This window comes from Macaca fascicularis, chromosome 13 (assembly GCF_037993035.2).
Source record: "Macaca fascicularis isolate 582-1 chromosome 13, T2T-MFA8v1.1".
Lineage (NCBI taxonomy): Eukaryota > Metazoa > Chordata > Mammalia > Primates > Cercopithecidae > Macaca > Macaca fascicularis.
The window spans coordinates 95,800,543-95,827,470 of NC_088387.1; the positions used below are offsets into that span (position 1 = coordinate 95,800,543).

The following is a 26,928-nucleotide window of genomic DNA, read 5'->3' on the forward strand; positions in this document are numbered from 1 at the left end:
AGCCTGGCAACAGAGCAAGACTCTGTCTCAAAAATAAATAAATACATAAACAAATAAATAAATAAATAAATAACTACTAGGGCTGAGTCAAAAGGACCTAGAAGCCAATGTGAAGATTTCCACTAGCCAAAGATGGAAGAATTTGAGCCTCAGTAAGGATAATTACTTTTGTAAACTAAAATACATCAAATTTGTTTAAATTCATGCATTCATAATATTTTTTAAAAACTCATTGGTACCTTTGGAAGATGCTAGAGGACCAACCCATTATTTTGAAAGTTGGTCAGCGAGAAAAAATAAGCATCTATCCTGCTTTTCGTATACAGACTATCTCAGGGTAGCAAATTGCTGATGAAGGAAAAGTTTTCTTTTAACAAGTATTCTAACTGTTAAATAAAGACACAAGAATAGAATTTAACATATCACCATTTTGCAATTCCTAATACAGTTCATGGATCTTAGACAATGATTAGCAACGGTTGCTAACATCACAAAAAGAGAGACAATTTAACATTAGTTTATCCCGATGGAGGTACTACACAGTAGTGTACTTAGCAAAAATAAATTGGACCTGCACCTGATCAAGTTTCTAGACCTAACTGCCAGTTTATAATACAGGGGAGAGAGCAAAGCTATAAATTAGAGGAGACTTACAAGCTATATCCATAATCATACCACCTCCTAGCTATGGGATTTCTTCCCCCTCCTCCCTAGACTATCTCTAACATGACTGGCTTAACCCGATGTTCTCAGGGGGCTCCTCCAGCTCTAAGGTTCTACGACAACGTTCTAGTCACCTGTGTGCATGAGCATTTCTTCTACTATCTGCGTGGCGGACTTCTGGGGCTGCTGAGAAATAGGCCCAACATTCTTCAGGAACCAGAAATCAGGTGCTGTCCAGGGAAGCCCCAGATGATGGGTGTGGATGATCCTGTCCACATCAAAGGCTCTGGCTATTAGATCCTTTGCCTCCTCTTCATTCATCAGCCAAATCTCCCGAAACTTCTCATCATCAATAAGAGCAAAATGCCTGTGAAGGAGAGTCACAGAGCATGGCCAGCTGACCCCAGGGCCTGGCCAGGGTCCCCTCAATTGGCAGCAGGGAAAGAACATGAAAAGGAGCTGTGCTAATTCCTGGGCGTGGCCCCATCCCTGGGCAGCTGATTCCCACTTACAGTAAACTGGAAGCCATCCCAACACATCTCAAGAAAAGGCAGGTGATACGCAAGTGAAGGACCAGGGGAACACACCACAAAGGGTTAACTAATGCCTGGTCCAACTCCAAAATAGCTGGCCATATCAAGTCCAACGAAATCACAGCCTGTACAAACTCCATCCCCGCCACCTCTATGCTAGGACAAGTGCCTTAGGACCAAGTCCTTAAGATACCGCATGGCTTTCTGTAGCTCCTTGAATTGCAACACAAGACGTTTGTAGTCCAAGGTTAGAGACTGGTTCTCCTCCTGAAACTGCTTTATTTGCTTGGCATATTTTGATCTCAGATTGTTAAGTATATCATGCAGGCTGGTTGAAGGAAAAAAAAAAAGTTAGTCTGCAGCTGAATAGAAGGTCGGACGTATGTTGCTCTCATCCACCTGATTCAGCTCTACAACAAACTCAGGAGCAGATTTGTGGAAGAGCAGAAAACCCTCCCATATATTCCAAAACACAGATCCCATTTTGATCAACAAAAGGAAGGCAACAGGAGGTCATGCGACAGTCCAAAACAAAATGCATTGAAAGCAATCCAGAGCCCATACCCACCAAGAGGCAGCCTCCTACTCAAGACTGAACAGAACCTTCTTCACAACACATCATTTGTCAGAATGCCCATACCCATACCTAGGGCCAGCCTCACATATTTAAATAATCTATCTCGGCTAGGTGCGGTGGTTCAAGCCTATAATCCCAGCACTTTGGGAGGCCAAGGCGGGCGAATCACGAGGTCAAGAGATCGAGACCGACCTGGCTAACACAGTGAAAACCCATCTCTACTAAAAATAATAAAAAACAAAATTAGCCAGGTATAGTGTGGTGGCAGGCACCTGTAGTCCCAGTTACTCGGGAGGCTGAGGCAGGAGAACAGCGTGAACCCGGAAGACGGAGCTTGCAATGAGCTGAGATCGCGCCACTGCACTCCAGCCTGGGCGACAGAGCAAGACTCCGTCTCAAAAAAAATAAAAAATAATAAATAAATAAATAATCTATCTCAACTATTTCATTGTCATGACTTAGATGTTTAATTCAATTATGAAGCAAGGAAAATTTAAAGAAAAAAATGCATATCACAAAAGCCTATGATACATAAATCTTCCAGCCTCAAAGTGCTGATACCATTAACAGGTCCAGTAACTCATTCATTCATTCATTCACTCATTCACTTATCATTAAACAAGCATGAAATGCCACTTTCGCGCAAGGATATGTTGAAAGACAAAGATGAATACAAAGATATGTTTCAATACTATCTTTGACAGGTACTATCAGTCTAGTCAAAAACAAAGACAAACGTTAATTACAGTACAGCATGGCAAGTGCTATAGGAGAGTTTTATGCAGGATGTCAGGGGAGCCCAGAGGTGAGGCATCTATCTTACCAAGGCTTGCAGGGGAGGGGATGGTCCAAAATTTCCAGAACAGCAAGAGGCAGTTAAAACCTGTCCAATAGCACTGTGAATCCAGGCATGGCACAGCTCACCATCTCACTGCTAACAGGAGCTCTGTGCATGGAAACTTGGCCCATAAAATATGCATGGCAGGCACAATTTTTAGACCCAGGTCCATACTTCAGACTCCAAACTGCTACAGAGGTGTCTCTTATCAGTGTCTCACTCACACAGTAACAGAGAAGTTGAAGGCCAACATATTTTAAGTTTAGAAATTCTAAAAATAAAATTTTCCATCTCCTAAGCATTATTCTGAAATGATCAAAATGCCTTTCAAATGCAAACATTCATCATTCATATTTTCATCGTCAAGAAAATGCAAAAAAAAGTAGTTACCTTAGTCTCTGATAGAAAGAAACAGCTAACCCATTTTCTTAACTAAAGCATTCAAGGAGGCTTTCCAAGCACAGAAGTAAAAACAAGTAGTCATTCCAAAGTGGTTTTTTTCCCAATGTCATGCGGTAAAGGAGTTCCTACGTGTCATCTAATTACAAAAGCTACCAAAACAAACTCCAGATGCATACTGAAGGTCCGGGCAAGATAGCAGGAGAGGAAGTCAACAGGGAAGAATGGTTGCAAGAGGAGGTTCAACAAAAAGTCCAGAGTCCTTAGTGCCTGGAAGCTAGAGATGCAGAGGAGTAAAGCTGGAGAACTGGAAACAGGGAGCAAAGGCAAGTCTGGTTTCAGAAACTGTGCCCTGGAAATGACAGGGCCTCTCCAAGCTGAACTGTTACCTTGGCAGTTCCAAGTAAATGAAAGGTGAGCTCAGGATTGGGGATATGAAGTTGGTAGTCATCAACAAAAAGGGGATATTCAAAACCATGAGATTGAGGTGTGTGGCAGATGAAATAAAAATTAAAAGCAATGGTAAGGCCTGGGTCTTCTAGATTACCTTATCTAGATACTCAAGACATATCAAGCAAGGAAAAGCAGAACCACCAAAGGAAACAAATAAATTAAGAAAGAAGGGCAAATATTTTAGGGTCACTTAAACCGAAGAAGAAAACCCAGTATCCAATCATAATAGGATGAGGCCTGAGGAGAAGTCACTACGTTTGGCTAGAAGGGCATCATTGGTATCCTACTTTGGGAAGTTTTTGTACAATCCTGGGGTCATAGATTGCTATGGCTTGAATGTAACTCCTCCAAAATTCAGTGTTGTCAATGTGATAATATTAAGAGGTGGGGCCTTTAAGAGGTAATGAGGCCATGAGGGCTCCCCCGTCATGAATGGGATTATGGGATTAAGGCCCTTATAAAACAGGCCTCCCAAAGCCTTAGGCCAGCTTGCTCTCCCATTCTTCTGCTGAGTGAGGACACAGCGTCCCTCCCCTCTGAAAGATACAGCCCTCACTAGAAACTGAACCTGCCAGCCTTGATCTTGGCCTTCCCAGGCTCCAGAACTGTGAGAAATAAACTCGTCTTTGTAAATTATCCAGTCTCAGGTAGTCTGTTATAGCAGCACAAACAGATATGTCAAATTATGAAATGTTGGGTGGTGATGAGGAGGAAAGGAAAATGGCAATGAAAGCAAGAAATGAAAAGATGGTGCTTAGAAATGGCAGGGTCCGTTGAAGGGTTTTTCAGGCTGAGGGAAAGATGTCTGAGTTTGAAATAAGAGGGAAGATTCCACTCATCTCTCAGCCACACGCATCAAACCCAAGCTCTGCCTCAAGCGCCTCCTCCCGCCTCCCACCTTACCCGTTCTCTACACCCACTGTGGGACTTTCTGAATCCTACCTCCTTGCCTTCAGACCAGCCATTCCCAGCTGCCAGCACTGTCCACCTGGAGTCTCCTGTTAACTGCCTTTTGCCAGTTCATGTCCCCACCCCCTCCAGTATTTCACTTCTTTGGGAAGTTTTCCCAGGTGCCTCCTCACTGTATTGATGTGTGTCTTTCTTGGATGTTCCCCTATCTAGTATAGGGCTTATATAGTGGGAATTTTTTCATAAATATTGTCCCCTGACTATTCTTGTTTCTCAGATAATCAGGCTTAAGATGCCATCCCATTTATTCAGTATCATTTTCTGTGATAAGTAACTACCAAAATGTCAACTGATGTTCGTCTATACATTCAACATGTGTCCAAAATGTATGTATTACCAACCCACAAGTGGAAGAATTCATAAATAATAATAGGCTATTTGGGGTTTGGAGGGAAATCCTCAATCTTGTCTCCTTCTACAAGCAAGAAATCTTATTCCACTCTGGTCCTCAGAGCCTAACACAGTGGTCTGAAACTTAGAATGCAATTCCTAAAGGAAGAAAGGCAGGAAGGATGGGACTAAGGAGACAAGGAAGAAGGGAAGATGTGTGAGAAATTTCAAGCAATAGGTACCTTTCAATGAGCCATGGTATCTCCACAAAAGCAAACTGGCACATGTCATGAGTACTTAGGTTGGTATTATTTGCAAGGGAAAAAGGCTGGAAGCAATCTACATGTCCATCATTAGACACTGGTCAAATAAATCATAGTGTATCTATACAGTGGGTCGTAGCAGCTTAACAAACGGTAAAAGCTCTCCATGAACTGGGATGGAAAGGTCTTCAAGATACACGGCAGTGTGTACAGACTGCCATCATTTGCGTAAAAGCAGATGGGGGATGAGAATATTTGTGTGGGCTTGTATATGCCTAATGAAATTCTGGAAGAGGCAAACTGGTTATAGAGGTGGGAAAGAGGAACAAGATGAATGGGGATGGAAAATCTTTTGCTATGTTCTCTTTTCTTAGGGAGAGAAGGGGAACCACTTGAATGTATTAACTTCTCCAAAAAACTATTTTAATAAGTGTTGGTTATATTTTTAATGGTTTCTACCCCTTCAATAGAAAAAAGTACATATCCATCCCTATTCTCAGCACAGAGAGCCCAGAAGAAAGACGCTCTGCATGCTAGCTTACCGATTGATCTTCCTCTTCTGCTGGGATTTAATCACTGTGCTTTCTTCATCTCTCTTCTTCAGCACCTGCAAGTTGTACTCTAATTTCTCTTGGTTTAGTTGATAAATTGCTTTCCTCTGCTGAAGCTGCTGCTCAAGAATCTAAAATTTAAAAAAAACTATATATATATCTATGTATATGTGTATATATACACACACACTAACTCTACACCTGCATCCTTAGTATTATATACACTAGCGTATTTAAAATGTCTTTTGGGGAACATGCTTTGTATAGGTAAATATTTACATAGATATACTTACATAGTCCTGCTTATGTATGTTTATTTACCTAACTATGCATCTCCATATTCAGATGTATTTATCTTTGTACCTACATTCATAAAGAATAAAGAGGTAAAAGTATTGGTAGAAGTTTATACTGGAAGTATACAAAAATAAACTTTCCTACATTTATAAGCTTATCTGCCCTGTGAATTATACCTAAAATTGTACACAAATAAAGGTATGCTCTGAAATACAAATATATATATATTTTCACACACTAGTTGGCCCTAGCTTGTAGGCTTCTGATAAATTGTTCAAGTCATGTCAGAGGAACCTTAGGGACAAGTGCCTCAGCCTGCATTCTTAGAAAATCTATCATGAGAGTCAAGTTAAAGGTCAACCAGATAAAATACAAGTCAATGAACTGTAAACTAAAATCTGTATACCTAACGCCTAAGAAAGATCACAGAGCTTTCAAGTCCAACTAACTCTGGTAACTTTCTCCAGACCCTTCAGATATGAGTAGCCCCGCTAAAAACACCATAGAAATAAATACGGCCACAAAAACTTGAAATTTCCCCCACTTTGACCTTCCAGGGTGGAAGTGTTAGTGTTTAGCAACCCAGGTTCATTTAAAAGGACAGACACAGTCATCCTTACTTTTTGGATTTCCATTAGCTGTATTCATTCATTCAGCAAATACTTATTGTGTGCCTAATCTGTGTGAGATACTTTTCGAGGTGCCGTTGCGAAAACACCAGTGAGAAAGGCATAGTCCTGACCCGTCTAGAACAGAGGCAGATAAACGCTAGGGGTAAGAGGCAAGATAGAGGGAAGCCCAGACCATTATGGGACCAATGACAAGAGCACTGTCCTTGGTCTTGAGGGACCAGGGAAATCATCCCTGGAAGATGGTGTGTCTAGCTGAGACCTAGAGAATGTGCTGGAGTTACACAGGTGACACCGGAAGGGAGAGCACTCTAGAGAGAGGAAATAGCATATATGAGGCTTTGGGAAAACCACAAGAAGTTTAGGATATGAGGCACGAGGCAAGGAATGGTCAGAAATGAGGCTGACAGAGCAGCAGAGCCTTCCCAAGCTAGGAATTTAAAGCATTATCCTGAAGTCAAGGGAGGACCACTAAAAATGTTAAGCAGGGAAGGAAAATGGTTGGTCCAGTCACTGTAGAAAGATCACCCTGACAGGTTGTGAAAAAAAGATCAGAGAGAGGCAAGGCTGGAGGCTGGCATGCTCCTGCCTCTCCCGAGTGAAATGCAGGAATGGGGAAGGCAATCAAGTGGAATCAGAAACTCGATAAAACTGCCACGTGCGTGCTGTCTCCAGCCTCTGTCCCGTCTCCCTCTGTTAGGCTACAGACTCTGGCCCAGGAGTCAACAGAGGAAGTGATTCCAAGCAGCTATCACAGCCCACTCTGGGTCATACTCCAGGAGGGCTCCTGGCTAGGAGGTGACGCTCCATTGGGTCAGGAAGCACATCATTTCCATGGTTGCTGTGGAATCCGGTGATTCCCACACACATTGTCATGGGGGAATTAGTCAAGAATATTCTACATCACCACCGCAGGGATTTTTAAATCTCCATTATGAGATGAGTATTTGAATGTCTCCTTCAGAACAGAAGCCTGTAATATCTTTTAACAGATGGTGAATGAAGAACCATATGAGTCCCTGAGATCATAACTAATCCTACCTCTCAATTTCTCTACTTACTTATTTTTTATTTACCCTTTCTAGTTATACATTTTTCTTTGTAAAAACTCTTCCTGAGTGCAAAAGCAATATTTGCTCATTGTAGAAAATTTGGAAAGTACAGCAAATGAAAAAGAAGACATAGGAGAAAGAAGTTGCAAGGCTACCCAAAATTCCACCCCCAAAGGCAACTTCTGTTAATGCTGGCATGTTTCCCCCCAGTGTCCTTTACATAGTTGGAATCAAACTATGTCTACAATTTTATATCCTAATTTCCTCCCTTAATATCACAACAACAATTTTTCAGGTTAGCAAAGTTTTATTAACATCATTTTAATAGTACAGAATCCTTTTTTTTTTTTTTTTTTTTGAGGTAGAGTCTCGCTCACCCAGGCTGGAGTACAGTGGCATGATCTCGGCTCACTGCAACCTCCACTTTCCGCGTTCAAATGATTCTCCTGCCTCAGCCTCCCAAGTAGCTGGAATTACAGGCATGTGCCACCACCACGCCCGGCTAATTTTTGTATTTTTAGTAGAGATGGGGTTTCACCATGTTGGCCAGGCTTGTCTCAAACTCCCGACCTCAGGTGATCCGCCTGCCTCGACTTCCCAAAGCGCTGGGATTACAGGCTAGAATACTTTCATATACTATGCTGTTTTATCATATATGAAATATTTAATATGTTTACCATGTCATAATAATTTACCATTTCTCTACAGTTGTGTGTGTGTGTGTATATATAGTTATATATACTTTTTAATAATTTTCTTTACTATAAAATAATGCTGGGACAAATTATATATACAATTCTTGGGGTAATTTGTTTCCTTATGGTAGATTCGTAGAAGTGAAATGACTAAGTCAAAAGTTCTCAGTAAGTTGCTTTCCAAAGAGCAATCTATGGTTTATGCTCCCACTGGCCATGGGTGCAAGTGCTCACCTCACCCCATTCTGTCAGCACTGAGCATCGTGCCAGGCAGACCCTGCGGCTCCAAGTGCAGGCCTGGCCCTTGGGTAGGGAACTTGGGGCAGGGCAGGGAGCTGCCAGAAGCTTCAACTACAACTACAAAGGACCCTTTCTGAGCCTATTTAAAATTTAATTTTGAAATGTCTGACTTGCACAGTATCCCCAAGGACCTATGGATGATGCCAACAGCACAGCCTCATTTCAATGGCAGTTATCCGGGTGGTCCCAGGCTGAGTTGCTTTGGGCCCTGTCCCCTTCTAGGGATGGCCCTGAGTGTCTCCTGGGAAAGGGATTCTCAGCAGCTCTTCTTGCAAAGGTGCAATGATTTATGCCTCTACTCCTCAAATGAAACCAGCTCTGCCACTTCAAATGTTACCAGCCATGGTCATCGTGAGTGAGTCAGGAATCAGAACACAAACCAGACACAGGTAAACTGAACATAAGGGAGGCCATTGGTCTATGAGGCAGCTCAGCACAAAAGTCCAATAGAAAAGCTCCACATGGGATGTAACCATCTGAGAACAGATGAGCACTCACAGAGAAGGAGGGTCTTCGGAACTGCTCTCCACTTGGGATGATGAGGAATGGCTGTTCTGTCTTCCCAGGAACGGACCCATGTGGAGGCCCTGAGACCTAGAGTGCCTGAATGTCTGCTCCGATGATTTCCAGGGAGCCCTCCTTCTTCTCGTGGCGTTGCAACAGTCCCCTCTCTCTAAGACAGCATTTCCCAGACTTATTTGGCCAGAGGATTGTTTTTATATTTACAATACAACAAGAGCATGTGAACTATAAATGCAAAAGCTCTATCACATGCACGCTCATGTGAATTTCATTCTTAAAGGAAGGTTATTACATAATAATATGTATACGGATGGCTGGGCATGGTGCCTCATGCCTGTAATCCCAGCACTTTGGGAGACCAAGGAGGGAGGATTGCTTGAGGCCAGGAATTCGAGACCAGCCTGGGCAACAAAGTGAGAACTCATCTCCACACGCACACAAAATTTTAATTAGCCAGGCAAGGTGGCATGTGCCTGTAGTCCCAGCTATTCGGGAGACTGAGGAGGGAGGTTTGCTTGAGCCTGCTGGGAAGTCGAGGCTGCAGTGAGCTGAGATCATGCCACTGCACTCCAGTCTGAGCAACAGAGGAAGACCCCGTCTCCAAAAAAAAAAAAAAAAAGAAAAAGGGAAAAAAGTGGGGGGAGTGGGTGGGCAAAGAACATGAACAACACTTTTCAAAAGAAGGCATACATGCAGCCAACAAGCATATGACAAAATGCTCAACATCGCTAATCATTAGAGAAATGCAAATCAAAACCACAATGATATACCATCTCACACCAGTCAGAATGGCTATTATTAAAAAGTAAAAAAAAAAAAAAAAAAAAAACAACCCAGGAGATGCTGGTGAGGTTGCAGAGAAAAAGTAACACTTATACACAGCTGGAGGGAATGTAAATTAGTTCAGGTATTGTAGAAAGCAGTGTGGCAATTCCTCAAAGAACCTAAAACAAAGCTACCATTTGACCCAGCAATCCCATTATTGGATATATACCTAAAGGAGTATAAATGATTCTACCAAAAAGACACATGCATGCATACGTTCATTGCAGCCTGTTCACAATAGCAAAGACATGGAATCAACCTAGATGCCCATCAGCGGTAGACTGGGTTTTTAAAATGTGGTACATATACACCATGGAATATTATGCAGCCATAAAAAAAGAACAAGATCATATGGTTTGACATAAAGGTTTAAAAAAAAAAAGAACAAGAATATGTCCTTTGCAGCAAGATAACTGGAACTGGAGGCCATTATCCTAAGCAAACTAACATAGGAACAGAAAACCAAATACCACATGTTCTCACTATAAGTGGGACAAACGAGAACACATGGACACAAAGAGGGGAACAGTAGACACTGGGGCCTACTAGAGGGTGGAGGTTGGGAGCAGGGAGAGGATCAAAAAACTACCTAGCGAGTACTATGCTTATTACCGGGTAATGAAATAATTTGTACAGCAAACCCCTGTGACATGCAGTTTACCCATATAACAAACCTGCACATGTACCCTGAACCTAAAATAAAAGTTAAAAATACCTGTAATTGATTTTGCTAAAGGTCTGTGCTTATTATTCAATTATCCAAAGATATTTTGCAAAGTTGCAGTTCATGTTCCCAAGACTAATGGCAAAACATGATGTTTGTGTTTTATGAGTCATCTATAAAGATTACAATCTAACCTGCCACAAAAGTCTTTGTATGGTAAAGGTAGCATAAGTTTTGATAGCACCTTCCCCGCTTTGTCCTGGAGCAGCACAAGCTTCTCCACAGCTGCTTTTGGGGGTCATCTCTTGCCCACGGGCTCAGGAAAAGAGGCTGCCACCAATGTGCCAGCAGGATGGAAATTTAAAACAGCCTTTCCCTCTGGCCTTCTCTGCTGACTCCAGAGACTCCACTGGGCCTATTTACCCCAATCTTGACCCTAAGCTGGGTCTGCAGGATCCCATGTTGGAACCCGAAGACTGGCAATGTCATCTCAGGCCACACTCTTGCTCCCCCTTTCTGCCCCATCTCCTTCTCTTTGACACTATTTGTGTAGCTTGTTTTCTGTTTTTTGTTGTTGTTGTTGTTTTGTTGCTTTGTTTTGTTCTGTTTTGAGATGGAGTCTCGCTCTGTGGCCCAGGCTGGAGTGCAGTGGTGCAATCTTGGCTCACTGTGAGCTCCGCCTCCCGGGTTCATGCCATTCTCCTGCCTCAGCGCCCGAGTGGCTCAGACTACAGGCATGTGCCATCACGTCCAGCTAATTTTTTGTATTTTTAGTAGAGAGAGGGTTTCACCATGTTAGCCAGGATGATCCTGATCTCCTGATCTCATGATCCACCCACCTCAGCCTCCCAAAGTGCTGGGATTACAGGCATGAGCCACCGTGCCGGGCCGTAGCTTGCTTTCTTCCTTAATAGATTATACGTTCCTTGAGGGCAGGGGCTGTACTTTGCTAATCTCTGTGCTTTGCACAATGTAAATTAATATAGTGTAAATAAATAACATATTTAATTTGGGGGGATTAATATTCTAGTATTAAAGGTAGCAGCCTCTAAATTTGAGCTGAACATCTTACAATCCTAAATGAGTGTATAAGGCCTACAGATAAAAACATTTGTTTCCTGCATCAAGAATTAAATGTTTCTAGCAGTTTTCTTTTAGGGTGGTGGGCAGGGGTAGGGAGTTTCCACCTAAGCACACAATGTTTACAGGCTTCTCTTTGCTCTCCTATTAATAACATGACCTTTACTGGCAGTAAGCACATGAACAGTAAGACTTCTTTTTACTTCTTGTACTTCACCCATCATCCAAGTCTATGTGTACTGTATCCTTCCCATTTTTGTGGTTTGCAAGAATTTTAGTTCCATATTTTAGAATTGATAGAGTGCTATGCATTAGTTGGGAAGAGCAAATTTAACATTGAACTGCATGTTACATCTTCTTAAAAAAATCAGTGCCATTTGGCTTGAATGTCTAGTGAAAGTACACTTAAGAGTCACTATGATAAAGTTCAACCTACCAAAACATTCCACATGTTGCCATATGGGTAGTCCCTGATTTGATGATTTTTCCCCCCAGTTACAGTGTGGAAAGTGGTGTAGGTAGCCTCGGTTTCCATCTGACACAGAAAAGAACTATGATGCAAAGGCACCGTGCCCCTTTCTGCCTGAAATGTCTCCATCTGCGCACATGCCACCGTCAGTCAACCTGGACAGGGACAGCCAGCAGAGCCAGGTCTCCCGGTCTCCCTGCCTCCCTGCCCCCTACTTCTCTGATCTTACTCTACCTCCTACACCCACCTCAGGATCTCCCCATGTCCTAGAATTTTTTGCTTCATTGAAGTATTTGGACATTGGATTAAGAACATGAAACTCCAGATATCTCACTGAGGCTAGCAGTACGTAGTTTTGTCACATAAATTATCACAGAACCAAGATAAATTCAGAAAGTTTAACAATAGCCATTTTCAGTAAAATTATATCAATGTACAGCCCACAGAAAGAGTGCCATTGTATTACAGACTTGTAGTATTCTGTCAGTAACTCTCATATCTGTGACATTAATATGAGAAGGACCTGGGAAAATTCTCAAGACTAGTAAATATATTTGTAACCTAATGGGGTTTTTGATTTAACTTCATGATATCAAGTGATAGGAAAAGAACTGAAACTCTAACAAAAGCTATGTGGAAAAGCTTTCATCTAACACCTTTTTCTACATAGAGACTGAAATGAATAGACCATACTTGAATATTAAGATGCAATTACATTACATGTACATGTAATTAGAGATACATTTTTTTAACTGGTATTGAAACAGCCTAGGGGCTTGGAAAAAACTTTAGAAACCAGAAATAACCTCCTACTACTGCAGGAATCCTTCTTCAACACCAAAGACAGACACAGTCATTCAGCCATTGCATATTTTGAGATAAAGCCATCTTTGTTTTGTGGAACGCCCTTCTGAATATTGGACAGTTCTAACTCTTAGAAGCTTCTTTCTGATAGTCAGAATTTGCCTCACTGAAATTTCCAACCATCAGTCAAGGGACTGTTCAAAATAAGGGAAGAATATAGGCTTTTCTTTTGAGCCAGACAGAACTGGATTTGAATCCAGGGTTTATTGTGTACTAGATATACAGCTTTGTCTCTAAGCTTCAGATTTCTGATGTATAAAATGCTGTTGGTGATGAAGATTAGAGTTCATTTAAGTATCTGGAATATGGGAGAGACTCACTTGATGGCTGCCATTATTAGCAGTAGCTGTCCTAGCTTTGGCTCTTGGACATAACCAACTTGCCCTAGGGACATTTTTCCTTTGCTAGAAGAAAATGGCTTCCAGACCTCTGTAGTGTCTTGGCAGTTTTTCTTTCTTTCTCTTCCTTTCTTTTCTTTTTTCTTTTCTTTTTTTCTTTTCTTTTCTCCTTCCTTCCTTCCCTCCCTCTCCTCTTTCTTTCTTTTTCTTTCTTTCTTTTTCCTTTCTTTCTTTTCCTTTCTTTCTTTTCCTTTCTTTTTCTCTCTTACTTTCTCTCTCCCTTTCTCTTTCTTTCTTTCTGACAAATTCTTGCTCTGTTGCCCAGGTTGGAGTGCAGTGCAGCCTTAAACTCCTGGGCTCAAGTGACCCTCCAACCTCAGCCTCCTGAGTAGCTGGGACTACAGGTGTGTGCTACCAGGCTCAGCTAATTTCTTTTTATTTTTTGCCGAGACACAGTTTCACTATGTTGCCCAGGCTCGTCTCGAACTCCAGGTCTCAAGTGATCCTCCCTCCTCGGCCTCCCAAAGTGCTGCGATTACAAGTGTAAGCCACCATGCTCAGCTCACCTCCACTGGTTTCTTAAAGAAAGCATCTCTCTGCATATATCCTGTACATGAGCTCCTTCAGATATGAATATTTAAAAGAAGGCAGATGATTAATAAATACGTGCTGAAGGGACTACCTCTAGAATATCACAGGTAGTTGCTAAACAGGGCACATTCACAGGTGTTGGCCATGTGCTCCGCCACCCAGGCACCCTAGTGAGGACCAGCTGCTGCACCTGCACATCCTGCTCCAGCTTGATCTTGATCGTGTTGTATTCTTCACAATCCCAGATCCTCTGCCTGTTCAGCTGCTTCTCATAGTCCTCCACTTTTTTCATGCGGTTGGTAAGATATTCCAGCTAAAGGCACAGGAAGACAAGAGAAAAGTCAGGGACCATCCTTGCCCCACCTCAATCCTTTGGATGGCCTGACCAGCATGACACAGGGGAAACTTTGGAAGTTTCATGGCTCCACGGGGAGTCTGGTGGCTTTCCGAAGTCCTGAATACCCAAGGCTTTTAGGACTTGGCTCATATTGCCTAATGGAGTCATTACTCCAGAAACTCTAAGAGGAATGCTCCATTATGAAATTAAGCTCATCTCCTTGAAGTCTAAATATTTGAAAAAAAGACAAGAAATTATGCACAGACCCTGAAATCAGATGTTTATATTTCTGAAAAGTCTATTGGATCTTGGTCGAGTCACTTCTTTGTTCTTTACAACTCTGAAATAAAGTGATAATAAACACCCCTTAAAAATGTGTCTTAAAACACCTTGGGGCCGGGCGCGGTGGCTCAAGCCTGTAATCCCAGCACTTTGGGAGGCCGAGATGGGCGGATCACGAGGTCAGGAGATCGAGACCATCCTGGCTAACACGGTGAAACCCCGTCTCTACTAAGAAATACAAAAAATAGCCGGGCGAGGTGGCAGCGCCTGTAGTCCCAGCTACTCGGGAGGCTGAGGCCGGAGAATGGCGTGAACCCGGGAGGCGGAGCTTGCAGTGAGCTGAGATCCGGCCACTGCACTCCAGCCTGGGCTACAGAGCGAGACTCCGTCTCAAAAAAAAAAAAAAAAAAAAAAAAACCACCTTGGGCCACGAATACTCACAGTTGGGTGAGATACCCAGTAAACAAAGGGGAAAGTGACGGGACCATGGAAAACACAGCAAGCTGCCCAGGTGGTACTCACCACCACCAAAGAGACAATCCCCATCTGCAAGGCCACACTGATTAGCTAGGAGGTGCAGTAATGAACGCAGTAGTATTTAGCCACAGCAATTCTACTCAAGACACAAAAAGGTGGCCAGGCGTGGAGGCTCACGCCTATAATCCCAACACTTTGGGAGGCCAAGGCGAGTGGATCACGAGGTCAGGAGATTGAGACCATCCTGGTCAACATGGTAAAACTCATCTCTACTAAAAATACAAAAATTAGCATGGTGGCATACGCCTGTAATCCCAGCTACTTGGGAGGCTAAGGCAGGAGAATCACTTGAACCAGGGAATCAGAGGTTGCGGTGAGCCAAGATCGCGCCACAGCATTCCAGCCTGGCGACAGAAGCGACACTCCATCTCAAAGAAAAAAAAAAAAAAAAGGCCAGGCACAGTGGCTCAAGCCTGTAATCGCAGCACTTTGGGAGGCCGAGACGAGTGGATCACGAGGTCAGGAGATCGAGACCATCCTGTCTAACACGGTGAAACCCCGTCTCTACTAAAAAATACAAAAAACTAGCTGGGCAAGGTGGTGGGCACCTGTAGTCCCAGCTACTCGGGAGGCTGGGGCAGGAGAATGGCATAAACCCAGGAGGCGGAGCTTGCAGTGAGCTGAGATCAGGTCACTGCACTCCAGCCTGGGTGACAGAGCAAGACTCTATCTCAAAAAAAAAAAAAAAAAATACAGAAAGGCTAGCGAATTCAGTCACAATAGAAACCACCCAGATCCCACAGATCACCCTTGACAGCCTCCACCCTTTACCTCTTTGGCATTATGAGCCTGAAGGGCCCGCTCCCATTTCTTCTTATTACTGGCCAGTAGCTCTTGGCGTTCCACCTCAAATGCTTTCTATAACCAAGAAGGAAAAAGACTCTTGCATCTGTTTTGATTGGGCAGGTCCTACCAGTGTCAAAGAACTTTTAGGTAACTGTATGAATGCTGTACCAACAACCACATAGTAAAAGTAAATTTCAAATGCAGACTTGCCAAGTTTCATGAGACCAAATGGCTATGGAAGGAGCTGCATGGAAATTAGCTGTTATGAAGACAATATCCGAATGCAGACAGGAGATGTTTCAACAGTCCCGTGGCTTGGGAGGGAACTGGAGGAAGGCCAGTGCCCCTGTTGTCAGTCACACGGCAGGCCCTGGTGTGTAATTCAACTGACTACTGTTGACGCGTTGCCATGGTTGGGGTTCCCATGAAGCAAAGGCAGCATGAAGCTCACAAGGGGTAGGTTTGGGAATGCAGAAATAAGTCTCCAACAACCCAGAGAGAGAGAGGCCTCCAACCTCTTGGCTCTCTTCCATCTTGGAAAGGGCTAAATCTCAATCTCAATCTTGAACATTTCATTCAAATTCAAAATACTGATTCCTGAATCCTATGCAGCACTCCCCTTTGCCACTGTCTGCCCCAATTGCCATAAAGAAACAAAGAAATGCCTCATATAGGGTTTATGCTTATGGAGTGCTAATCCCCCTTTTTTATTTCCCAACCCCTTGCTCATCTTATTTTCTTTCAAAACACTTATGACCACCTGTGAAATAATATATTTAGTAACTTGTTTATTGTCTAGCTGCCTCCTACTAGAATACAGGCTCTACCAGGGACTTTGTTTTGTTCACAGCTGCATCCCTAGCCCCCTGGAACAGTGCCCAGCATATAGTAGACACTTGATATGTATTTGTCAAATGAATGAATGAGTAAATAAATTAATAAAACCTGAGAGCAGAAACAGAAATCAGAGGAAGACAGAGAAGTCATCTAGGGCCCTCCTTAGATCATGAGGACAGACCTAGACCTCCTCCCAGGGGCCCCCCAAGAGCAGAAACCAGGTCCTTTCACACCGTTACCTCGATGTTATAGAGCTCCTCACGAAAGGTTTTCATCACGTTCTTCACCTGTTCTTCCATCCGCTCCAGAAGCAGGCAGATGTCATCTGACTGTTTCTTCAAATCCTTCACATACTGGTCATCCTTTGTTTTTAACTCCTAGAAAAAAGCATGGAAAAGGCTGGCCACAAACTGTCAGGAGCAGGAGGTGCCAAGCACTATCTCTAGACCCCTCTCACCAGAATCTGTCAACGCTAGGACATGAAACTGTACAAAGAGGGCTGGGCACAGTGGCTCACACCCATAATCTCAGCACTTTGGGAGGCTGAGGCAGGTGTTTCGGCTCAGGAGACCAGCCTGGGTAGTATAGCAAAACTCTGTCTCTATAAAAAAATACAAAATTAGCCAGATGTGGTGATGCACGCCTGTGGTCCCAGCTACTCGGGAGGCTGAGGTGGGAGGATCTCTTGAGCCCAGAAGGTGGAGGCTACAGTGAGCCATGATTGCACCACTGCACTCCAGCCTGGGAGATGGAGTAAGACCCTGTCTCAATAATAATAATAATAATGATAATAATAATAATAATAATAAACTGTACAAAGAGAAAGTGGCTTCAGAAGCGTCTTAGAAGGCCTGAGATAAAGCACAGTAGATGGAGTGGAATGGGCTGTGCCCAACGCAAAGCTCTTAACAAGCACCCAGGACCAAACCCCTCAATGTTATCACCTGCTGCAAATCTCCCTGCAAGCTCCCAGAAAACCTAGATTGTCCCAGCTGAGCAATTAATGTCCAGGTTCCAACACAGGAAAGTATCTACTGCAGACTAAGTTGCATTCTTCAACTAAGGACTAAACTCTGGAACAGCATTTGCTGTAAAAATACTACAGTCATGCGCCACGTAACAACATTTCAGTCAATGATGGACCACATATATGACAGTGGTCCCATAGGATTATAATATGGTATTTCTACTGTGCCTTTTCTGTTTAGATGCACAAATACTTAGCACTGCATTACAGTTGTTTACAGTATTCAGTACGGTAACATTCTAGACAGGTTTGTAGCCTGGGAGCAATAAGTTATATCATATACCCTAGGTGTGTAGTAGGTTATACCATCTAGGTTTGTGTAAGCACGTTATGATGTTCTCACAACAATGAAATCACCTAACAATGCATTTCTCAGAATATATCCCCATCATTAAGTGACACATGACTATATTTCTATTAGATAGCTAATAATTCTACAATTATGACAAAGCTTTTACTTCTAATTAAAAGTTTATCACTTGAAAAGACATCAAAGTTGGAAGTTAAAATTATCTCTGTTCACAGATGACATGATCTTATATGCAGAAAAACTAAAGATTTCACACACACGAAAACCTGTTAGAACTTAAACAAATTCAGCAAAGTTGCAGGACATAAAATCAAAATTCACACTATTCACAATAGCCAAGAATTGGAATCAACCTAAGTGTCCATCAGCAGATGAACAGATAAAGCAAATGTGGTACACAGACACAATGGAGTACTATTCAGCCATAAAAGAGAATGAGATCCTGTCATTTACAAAAACGTGGATGGAATTGAAAGGCATTGTGTTAAATGAAATAAGCCATGCACAAAAATTCAAACTTTGCATGTTCTCACTTGTTTGTGGGAGCTAAAAATTAAAACAATTGAACTCGTGGAGATAGAAAGTAGAATGACAGTTACCAGAGACTGAGAAGTGTAGTGTGGGGGGTCGGGGAGGAATGGGGATGGTTAATAGGCACAAAAATATAGTTAGAATGAATAAGATCTACTATTTGACAGCACAACAGGGTGACTAAGAACAGCTAGATTTATTGTTCCTTTTAAAATAACTAAAAGAGTATAACTGGAATGTTTGTAACACAAAGAAATGATACATGCTTGAAGTGCTGGATACCCCATTTACCCCAATGTGATTATCACACATTGTATGGCTGTATCAAAATATCTTATGTACCCCATAAATATATACACCTACCCATAAAGTTTTTTAATTTTAAATTTAAAAAAAAGGTCAGATGTGGTGGCTCACACCTGTAATCCCAACACTTTGGAAGGTGGAGGTGGGTGGGTAATTTGAGGTCAGGAGTTTGAGACCAACCTTGGCAACATGGTGAAACCCCATCTCTACTAAAAGCACAAATCCCAGCTACTTGGGAGGCTGAGGCAGGAGGATCATGTGAGCCCAGGAGGTGGAGGTTGTAGTGAGCCAAGATCAGTCTACTGCACTCCAGCCTGGGCAACAGAGCGAGACTCTGTCTCAAAAAAATTAAATTAAAAGTTTAAAAAATTTTTAATCAGTTGCATTCTTATATGCAAATAATGACCAATCCAAAATGGAAATTAAGAAAATAATCTATTTACCATAGCACCAAAAAGAATGAAATACTTATGAATAAACTTAACCAAGTAGGCCTTGTACACTGAAAACTGTAAAACATTACTAAAAGAAATCAAAGAAGACATAAACAAATGGAAGATATCCTGTGCTTATGAATTGGATGACTCAATACTGTTAAAATGTCCACACTACACAAAATAATCTACAGATTCAATGCAATCCTTATCAAAATCCCAACATTATTTTTTGTGGAAATAGGAAAACCATCCTAAAATTCGTAAAATTCAGAATCTCAAGGGACTCCAAATAGCCAAAATAATCTTGAAAAAGAACAAAGTCGGAGGCCCCACATTCCCTGATTTCAAAATATACTACAGACTGGGTGCAGTGGCTCATATCTGTAATCCCAGCACTTTGGGAAGCTGAGGTAGGTGGGTCACCTAGGTCAGGAGTTCGAGACTAGCCTGACCAACATTGTGAAACTCCGTCTCTACTAAAAATGCAAAAATTAGCCAGGCATGGTGGCACACGCCTGTAGTCTCAGCTACTCGGGAGGCTGAGGCAGAAGAATTGCTTGAACCCTAGAGACAGAGGTTGCAGTGAGCCGAGATCACACCACTGCACTCCAGCATGAGCGACAGCACTCTGTCTCAAAAAAAACTACAAAGAGCAACAGTAATTAAAAGAGTGTGGTACTGACATAAAAAATAGATATATAGACCAAGGGAACTAGAGAGTCCAGAAATAAACCCCTACATATATGACCAAATGGCTTTTGACAAGGGTCAAAATGGTAAATGAATGATATACAAACCCCCGCATCTATGGTCAAATGACTTTTGACAAGACTATACAGTGGTGAGAGGATAGTCTCTTCAACAAATGATATTGAGAAAACTGGATATTCACAGGCAAAAGAATGAAGTTGGGCCCTTACCTTATACCATATACAAAAATAACTCAACATTGATTAAAGACCTAAAACTATTAAACTCCTGGAAGAAAATGTAGGAGACAACCTTCTACACATTGGATTTGGCAATAATTTCTTGGATATAACACCAAAAGCCCAGGCAACAAAATCAAAAATAGACAAATGGGGCTGCACCAAACTCAGAAATGTTTGCACATCAAAAAAAAAAAAAAATCAAGAATAAGAAGGCAATATATGGAATAGGAAATCATAATTGAAAATCATATATCTGATAAGGGGTTAATGTCCGAAATACATAAGGAACTTCTCTAACTCAAAAACAACCCAAATTAAAAATAAGCAAAGGATTTAAATAGACATTTCTCCAAAGATGATATACGAATGGCCAAGAAACACAGGAAAAAGATGCGCAACATCTCTAATCATTAGGGAAATTAAATCCAAACCACAAGGAGATATCACCTCACACTATCAACACGGAAACTATCACAAAAAACAGGATGTAAGTGTTGGTGAGAATACAGAGAAGTTAGAACCCTTGTGTACTGTTAGTGGGAATGTAAAATGGTGCAGTCATTATAAAAAACAGTATGGAGGTTCCTAAGAAAATTAAAAATAGAATTACCATATGACCATGTTACCATATTACCATAATTACCATATTACCAAAAGTACTATCCTACTTTTAAGTGTACATCCAAATAATTCAAAGAAGGATCTCAAAGAGATACGTGTATACCCATGTTCACAGCAGTATTACTCACGATAGCCAAAAGGTGAAATCCAACCCAAATGTCCATTCACAGGAGAATGTATAAAACAAGATGTGGTATACATATGCAATGAAATACTATGCAGCCTTAAAAAAGTTGGCAGTCCTGTCACGTGCTACAATGAAGTCCATCACACTAAGCCAAATATGCTAGTCACAAAAGGACAAATGCTGTATGATTTCACTCACAGGAAGTATCTAATAGAGTGGTCAAAAATCACAGAAACGGAAAGTAGAAAGGTGATTACCAAGGGCTAGGGGGAAGGGGAAGAGGGAATTGGTATCTAAGGGGCATGTTGCAAGATGAAAAGTTCTTAGAGATCTGCTGCATCTGAATACTGTATACTTAACATGACTGAACTATAGTTTTTTGTTTTTTGTTTTGAGACGGAGTCTCACTCGCTTTGTCGACCAGGCTGGAGTGCAGTGGCGTGATCTCGGCTCACTGCAACCTTTGTCTCCCATGTTCAGGTGACCCTTCTGCCTCAGCCTCCCGAGTAGCTGAGATTACAGGTGTGTGCCACCATGCCCGGCTAATTTTTATACTTTTAGTAGAGATGGGGTTTCACCATGTTGGCCAGGCTGGTCTCAAACTCCTGATCTCAAGTGATCTGCCTGCCTCGGCCTCACAAAGTGCTGGGATTATAGGCATGAACCACTGCACCCAGCCCATGAACTATACACTTTAAAATGGTTATGATGGCAAATTTAATGTTATGTGTTTCTTACCATCGTAAAAAAAAAAAAAAAAAAAAAAAAGAAAAGAAAAAGTTTATAACATGAGTTGTACAGGATTCTAAATAATGAAGTAAAAGGTTTCTATATTTTTCCATTCAGGAAAAGCAAACTAATAACCCAGCTAAATCCCAGGCAGATCCCCAGTGGCTGGGCTGGAGGGCCCGCGCCTCTTGCCTGCTGTAACTCGCTGATGAGCTTGTTCTTATCTTCTAAGAGGCCAGCACAGTGCAGCTGTTGGGTATTGAGCATTTCCCACAGCTCTTGGGGAATTCTCTTCTGCTTGCCCTCTTCCCACTTTGAGGTGATTTCGTCAAATTTGTCCTGGCTGGTCTTAACTTCATTCTCCAGCTTCTCAATCCTGCAAATACAAACATGCCAGCCATGCCAGCCCAGCTCCAGATGCTGCCTTCCAATAGAGCAGGTGTGTTCTCTAGAATCTCTAGAATATAAAACTCAGGTACTGGGCACTGCCCAAACACACCCACCCAAAATCAAACTCAATGCTGAGAAATCTTTTTGTTTAATGCTTGACTACAAGTAACTTAAGCTAAGTAAAGAAAATGACACATAGCAAAAACAGATCAACATTAAGGCTACACATACACACATACACACGCACACACACACACCAAGATCAATTGGTCACCGGCTTCTGAGTAAGATGATAACACACAACAGTTAAACACAACTGGGTCTCTGGAGTCACGAGCTTATGTTCAAGTCCTGACTTGGGTCCTAACTGACCGTCAACCTTGTAGACAAGCTGCATAACCTCTTCAAGCCTCACTTTTTCTCTTCTGTAAAATGGAGTGGATGAAAAGTATCTACCTTCACGTGACTGGCTGTTGTCAGGATGAAATACAATGATGCACACAGCACAGGTGCTCAGCGTGGGAGTCACTTAACACATGGTACTTAAATTATCAATTTTTTATTAGCAACATGACCTCAATTGTCTGGCTACTCCTCTCCCAAGTTACCAATAAATGACTAGTGGAATGTACAAACACGGAAACTCCACCACGAGGAATGGAAAATAGGGAGAGCCTTTCCATAAATTCCAAAAAATCTCTGTGACAGAGCACACCAAGGCTGGGGCGAGGTGGCAGGAAGGCAGGACAGCTGAGCTGGGGCCCCTCTGGAAACAGTGGCTAGGATATCTCCCAGAGACTCTCTGCTCCTTGTAACAGACTAATCCTATGACAGCATCTCCAAACAAACTACCTGAGGAACCGAAGTCACAGCTTAAACATCCTGCAATCCTCTCTCCCTGTCCCATCCCACACCCACCCCACCTTCCAAGCTAGGACACTTTTTAAATTTAATTGACTTTTTTATTTCAAGAAATGAGAAAGAGCTGTCAGGTCACCTTTCCACAGCACACTGACCTTGTAACCTGCCACCTGAGACCTTCAGTGTTCCTCTGTGGCTAGAGGATGCGGCCTAACTCCTTACATGACCTTCCCCGCCTTTCACAAGCCAACCCTGCTGGGAATCTGCCAACTCTATTCCTGGTACAGCCCATACAGGCAGTGGGAAGTTTCGAGAATAAAAGTCAACCACCTTTACTGGTAGAGCTGCTAACGTTGCTAACGAGGGAACTACTTATGCTGAACAACTAAAAATATTGTTAAAATCGCCCCCTGTATGTATATGATGAGCCAAAATGGTCAAGTGGTTGCTTTCTTTCTTTTTAAAGACAGGGTTTCACTCCCATTGCCTAGGCTGGAGTCCAGTGGCACACTCTTGGCTCACTACAACATCCGCCTCCTGGGTTCAAGTGAGGCTCCTGCCTCAGCCTCCTGAGTACTGGGACTACAGGTGTGCACGCGCCACCAAACGCAGCTGATTTTTTGTATTTTTAGTAGAGATGGAGGTTCACCATGTTGGCCAAGCTGGTCTCGAACTCCTGACCTCAAGCGATCTGCCCGCCTCGGCCTCCCAAAGTGCTGCGATTACATGCGTGGGCCACCCCATGCCTGGCCAAGTGGTTGCTCTTCTAATTGTTTAATAAATTAATTGAAGAACAATCCAAAGTTTAAATGAGGACCTGCAATCAGTCTACTTCTGTGTGCAAACCAAAGTTTAATTCTTCTAAGCCGCTATGCCTCCCTGCTGGACAGCCTGAGACCTGGCATATGGTCATGCAGGTCAGTCTGCCTCCTGAGGACTGGAGCTGAGGACCTGACACAGGTTCCTATTATCCCTGTGACCCTCCATCCTTCTAGACATGGAGCCCTTCATATTCTTTAATAATGCTGCCACCTTTACACATAACACTGAGGTGCTCCTGGGTCTGGTCGTTCTCACCAGTTGAAACTCAGGACTGCCCAGTTGACCTTCTTAGCCTCTTTTCTTCTACCACCCGCACACATCCTTCACTATCATGCCATTTCCAAGCATATCATGGGATCTCACACCTCTACTCAAAGGTTCCCTCTGCCTAAAATGCCTACTCTTCAACTCCTCAAACTCCTATTCATCCCTCACACTCCAACTCAGTGTCACCTTGCCTGGGAAGTTTTCTCTAATCTCTGCAGATAGAATTAAAGGCCTCCTTGTGTGTGTTACTACAACCCTTTACACATTATCTATTTTACCACAAATTGTGGGTGTTTCCATGTGTCTCTTGACTAGACTGTGAATACCACAAACAGAGGCCATGTTTCACTCCTTTTGTATACACACAGCTTGGCACGTATCAGCAGTGTAGTGCTTGAGGAAGGGAGGAAAGAAAAGAGAGAAGAGATAGCTGGGTGTGGTCGCTCATGCCTGTAATTCCAACACTGTGGGAGGCCAAGGCAGGTGGATCACCTGAGGTCAGTAGTTCGAGACCAGCCTGGCCAACATGGTGAAACCTGTCTCTACTAAAAATACAAAATTAGCCTGGCATGGTGGTGCATGTCTGTAATCCCAGCTACTCAGGAGGCTGAGGCAGGAGAATCGCTTGAACCCAGAAGGTGGAGGTTGCGGTGAGCTGAGATCACGCCCACTGCACTCCAGCCTGGGTAACAAGAGCACCTCCGTCTCAAAAATGAAAAAAAAAAAAAAAAAAGAGAGAGAGAGAGAAGAGGAGGGAGGGAGGGAGAACTTATAAGGGCAGGAAGGGAATTGCCTAAGGTGGACAAGGTCACCCTCCAACGACTCGGGAGAACTGCGGGCCCATGGAGGAGATTACCTTCACGTCCACCAGGTACAGAGTGGTGTGGTCCTTACCTCTGACGCTTTATCTCCTCTTCTTCGACTCTCCTGTGAATCTCTCTGATATCTATAGCCACCTGGATATTTGTCACCAACTCAGTGCCACAGAGCAGAAGTTTAGCCAATTTCTGAAAAGAGAGAAAGAACTGACAAAGCTAGAACACTTTGTAAATAATGTGTAAAGTCAGAAACATTTTTGCACAACTGTCCGTAGCTCTTCCATCCATTCAAGCAGGAAGCAGCAACTACCTTAAGACTTTTAAGAGTAGCCCCTGTATAGCAACCCTTTTCTATCAGGACATTTGTGATGTGGTTTTACAGCTCACAATTTAAAAGCACTCTGCAGTTCTTGACCAGGCACAGTGGCTCATGTCTGTAATCCCAGCACTTTGGGAGGCCAAGGTGGGTGGATCATTTGAGGTCAGGAGTTCGAGACCAGCTTGGCCAACATGGTGAAACCCCATCTCTACTAAAAATTCAAAAATTAGCCGGGCGTGGTGGCGGGTGCCTGTAATCCCAGCTACTCAGGAGGCTGAGGCAGGAGAATCATTTGAACCTGGGAGGCAGAGGTTACAGTGAGCCGAGGTCATGCCGCTACACTCCAGCCTGAGTGACAAAGTGAGACCCTATCTCAGAAAAAAAAAAAAAAAAAGAGAGAGAAAAGGAAAAAGAAAAAGAGAAAGAGAAAGAAAAGTCCGGTATCCAGTCATAATAGGATGAGGCCTGGGGGAAAGTCACTGTGTTTGGCTAGAAGGGTATCATTAGTATCCTACTGTGGTAAGTTTTTGTCCATTCCTGGGCAAAATAAAAAATTTTTAAAAAGCACTCTGCAGGCCGGGCGCGGTGGCTCAAGCCTGTAATCCCAGCACTTTGGGAGGCCGAGGCGGGTGGATCACGAGGTCAGGAGATCGAGACCATCCTGGCTAACATGGTGAAACCCCGTCTCTACTAAAAACACACAAAAAAAAACTAGCCGGGCGTGGTGGCGGGCGCCTGTAGTCCCAGCTACTCGGAGGCTGAGGCAGGAGAATGGCGTGAACCTGGGAGGCGGAGCTTGCAGTGAGCCGAGATCGCGCCACTGCACTCTAGCCTGGGTGACACAGCGCGAGACTCCGTCTCAAAAAAAAAAAAAAGCACTCTGCAGTTCTCAATGTACTTTATGTATTCACTGTAGAGTAGGCACCAGCCAACTTTTACACCAGCAGGTATTATACATTCATCTCAGCCCTTTCCCCAGCAGATCTCCAAGTGACTGACACTGCCAGGAGCCTTTTGAAGCACCTCAGTTGGGGAGGTGAGGCAGATAATGACAGTGAGGCAGATAACAATGGTTGTCCTCCCATGTCCATTTCTCCCTCTCCTTTTAGTAACAGAACACTCAAATTTTTGCTAGGCACATGGCTTCCCAAAATAGGTAACTTTCCCGGCCTCCCTTGCACCTAGAATACTATCTGATCAATGACATATGAGAAGTGATGTGTGCCACTTCTGAACTGTGCCTTTAAGGGAAAAGGTGTACCCTCTGCTGCCCCACTTCTGTCCCTTCTCCCAGGCTGGCATGTGGGGCTCAAGTAAAAGGTGAGGAGCAGATGAAGGCAACTCAAGCAATGGCAGAGGGAGCTGAGGTCCCATCATCAAGCAGACCCCATCCATGTCAGCCCTGGACTGCTTATACTCGGAACTGTTGAGACAGAGAAAAGAGCTTCTGCCTTGCTGCAGCTAATGATATGTGGAGTCTATCATTACACGGATTCTAATGCAGGAAAAGATTGTAGCTGGCTGCACTGCTCTCTCCTTAATGGGCTCAGGGATTTTGTAATTGGTGCCATCCTTCTAAATCCCTCTTCGTAAATTCCATCTCCAGTATCTTCACTCCTAGCCTTGTCGTGATGTTATTCAAGATGATAAATCCTCTCAACAAAAAGTTCTAGTATCCTTAGGTTATGCCTAAGTTTTTCCAAGTATTTTTGGAACTTATAAACTTTCCAACTCTCAAATAATTTTTAAA

At 43.0% G+C, this 26,928-nt stretch overlaps 1 protein-coding gene across 15 annotated transcripts in view; it reads right to left on the bottom strand.

Moving 5' to 3' along the window:
• Positions 1-26,928, bottom strand: part of DRC1 (dynein regulatory complex subunit 1) — a 55,999-nt gene that overhangs the window by 10,411 nt on the left and 18,660 nt on the right. For 3 of the 15 annotated variants that reach the window (XM_045369616.2, XM_074012147.1, XM_074012151.1), the window contains exons 3-10: positions 24,936-25,048; positions 21,894-22,077; positions 16,921-17,058; positions 15,830-15,916; positions 14,093-14,215; positions 5,568-5,707; positions 1,390-1,524; positions 798-1,030 (exon numbers count right to left, since the gene is read on the bottom strand). In XM_045369616.2, coding sequence (XP_045225551.1) covers positions 798-1,030; positions 1,390-1,524; positions 5,568-5,707; positions 14,093-14,215; positions 15,830-15,916; positions 16,921-17,058; positions 21,894-22,077; positions 24,936-25,048 — 1,153 coding nt within the window. Of the gene's footprint in view, positions 1-797; positions 1,031-1,389; positions 1,525-2,045; positions 2,163-2,596; positions 2,721-5,567; positions 5,708-13,993; positions 14,216-15,829; positions 15,917-16,920; positions 17,059-21,893; positions 22,078-24,935; positions 25,049-26,928 lie in introns of those variants that run through there. The other 12 variants (XM_045369615.2, XM_074012146.1, XM_074012154.1 and 9 more) reach the window with 9 other exon arrangements.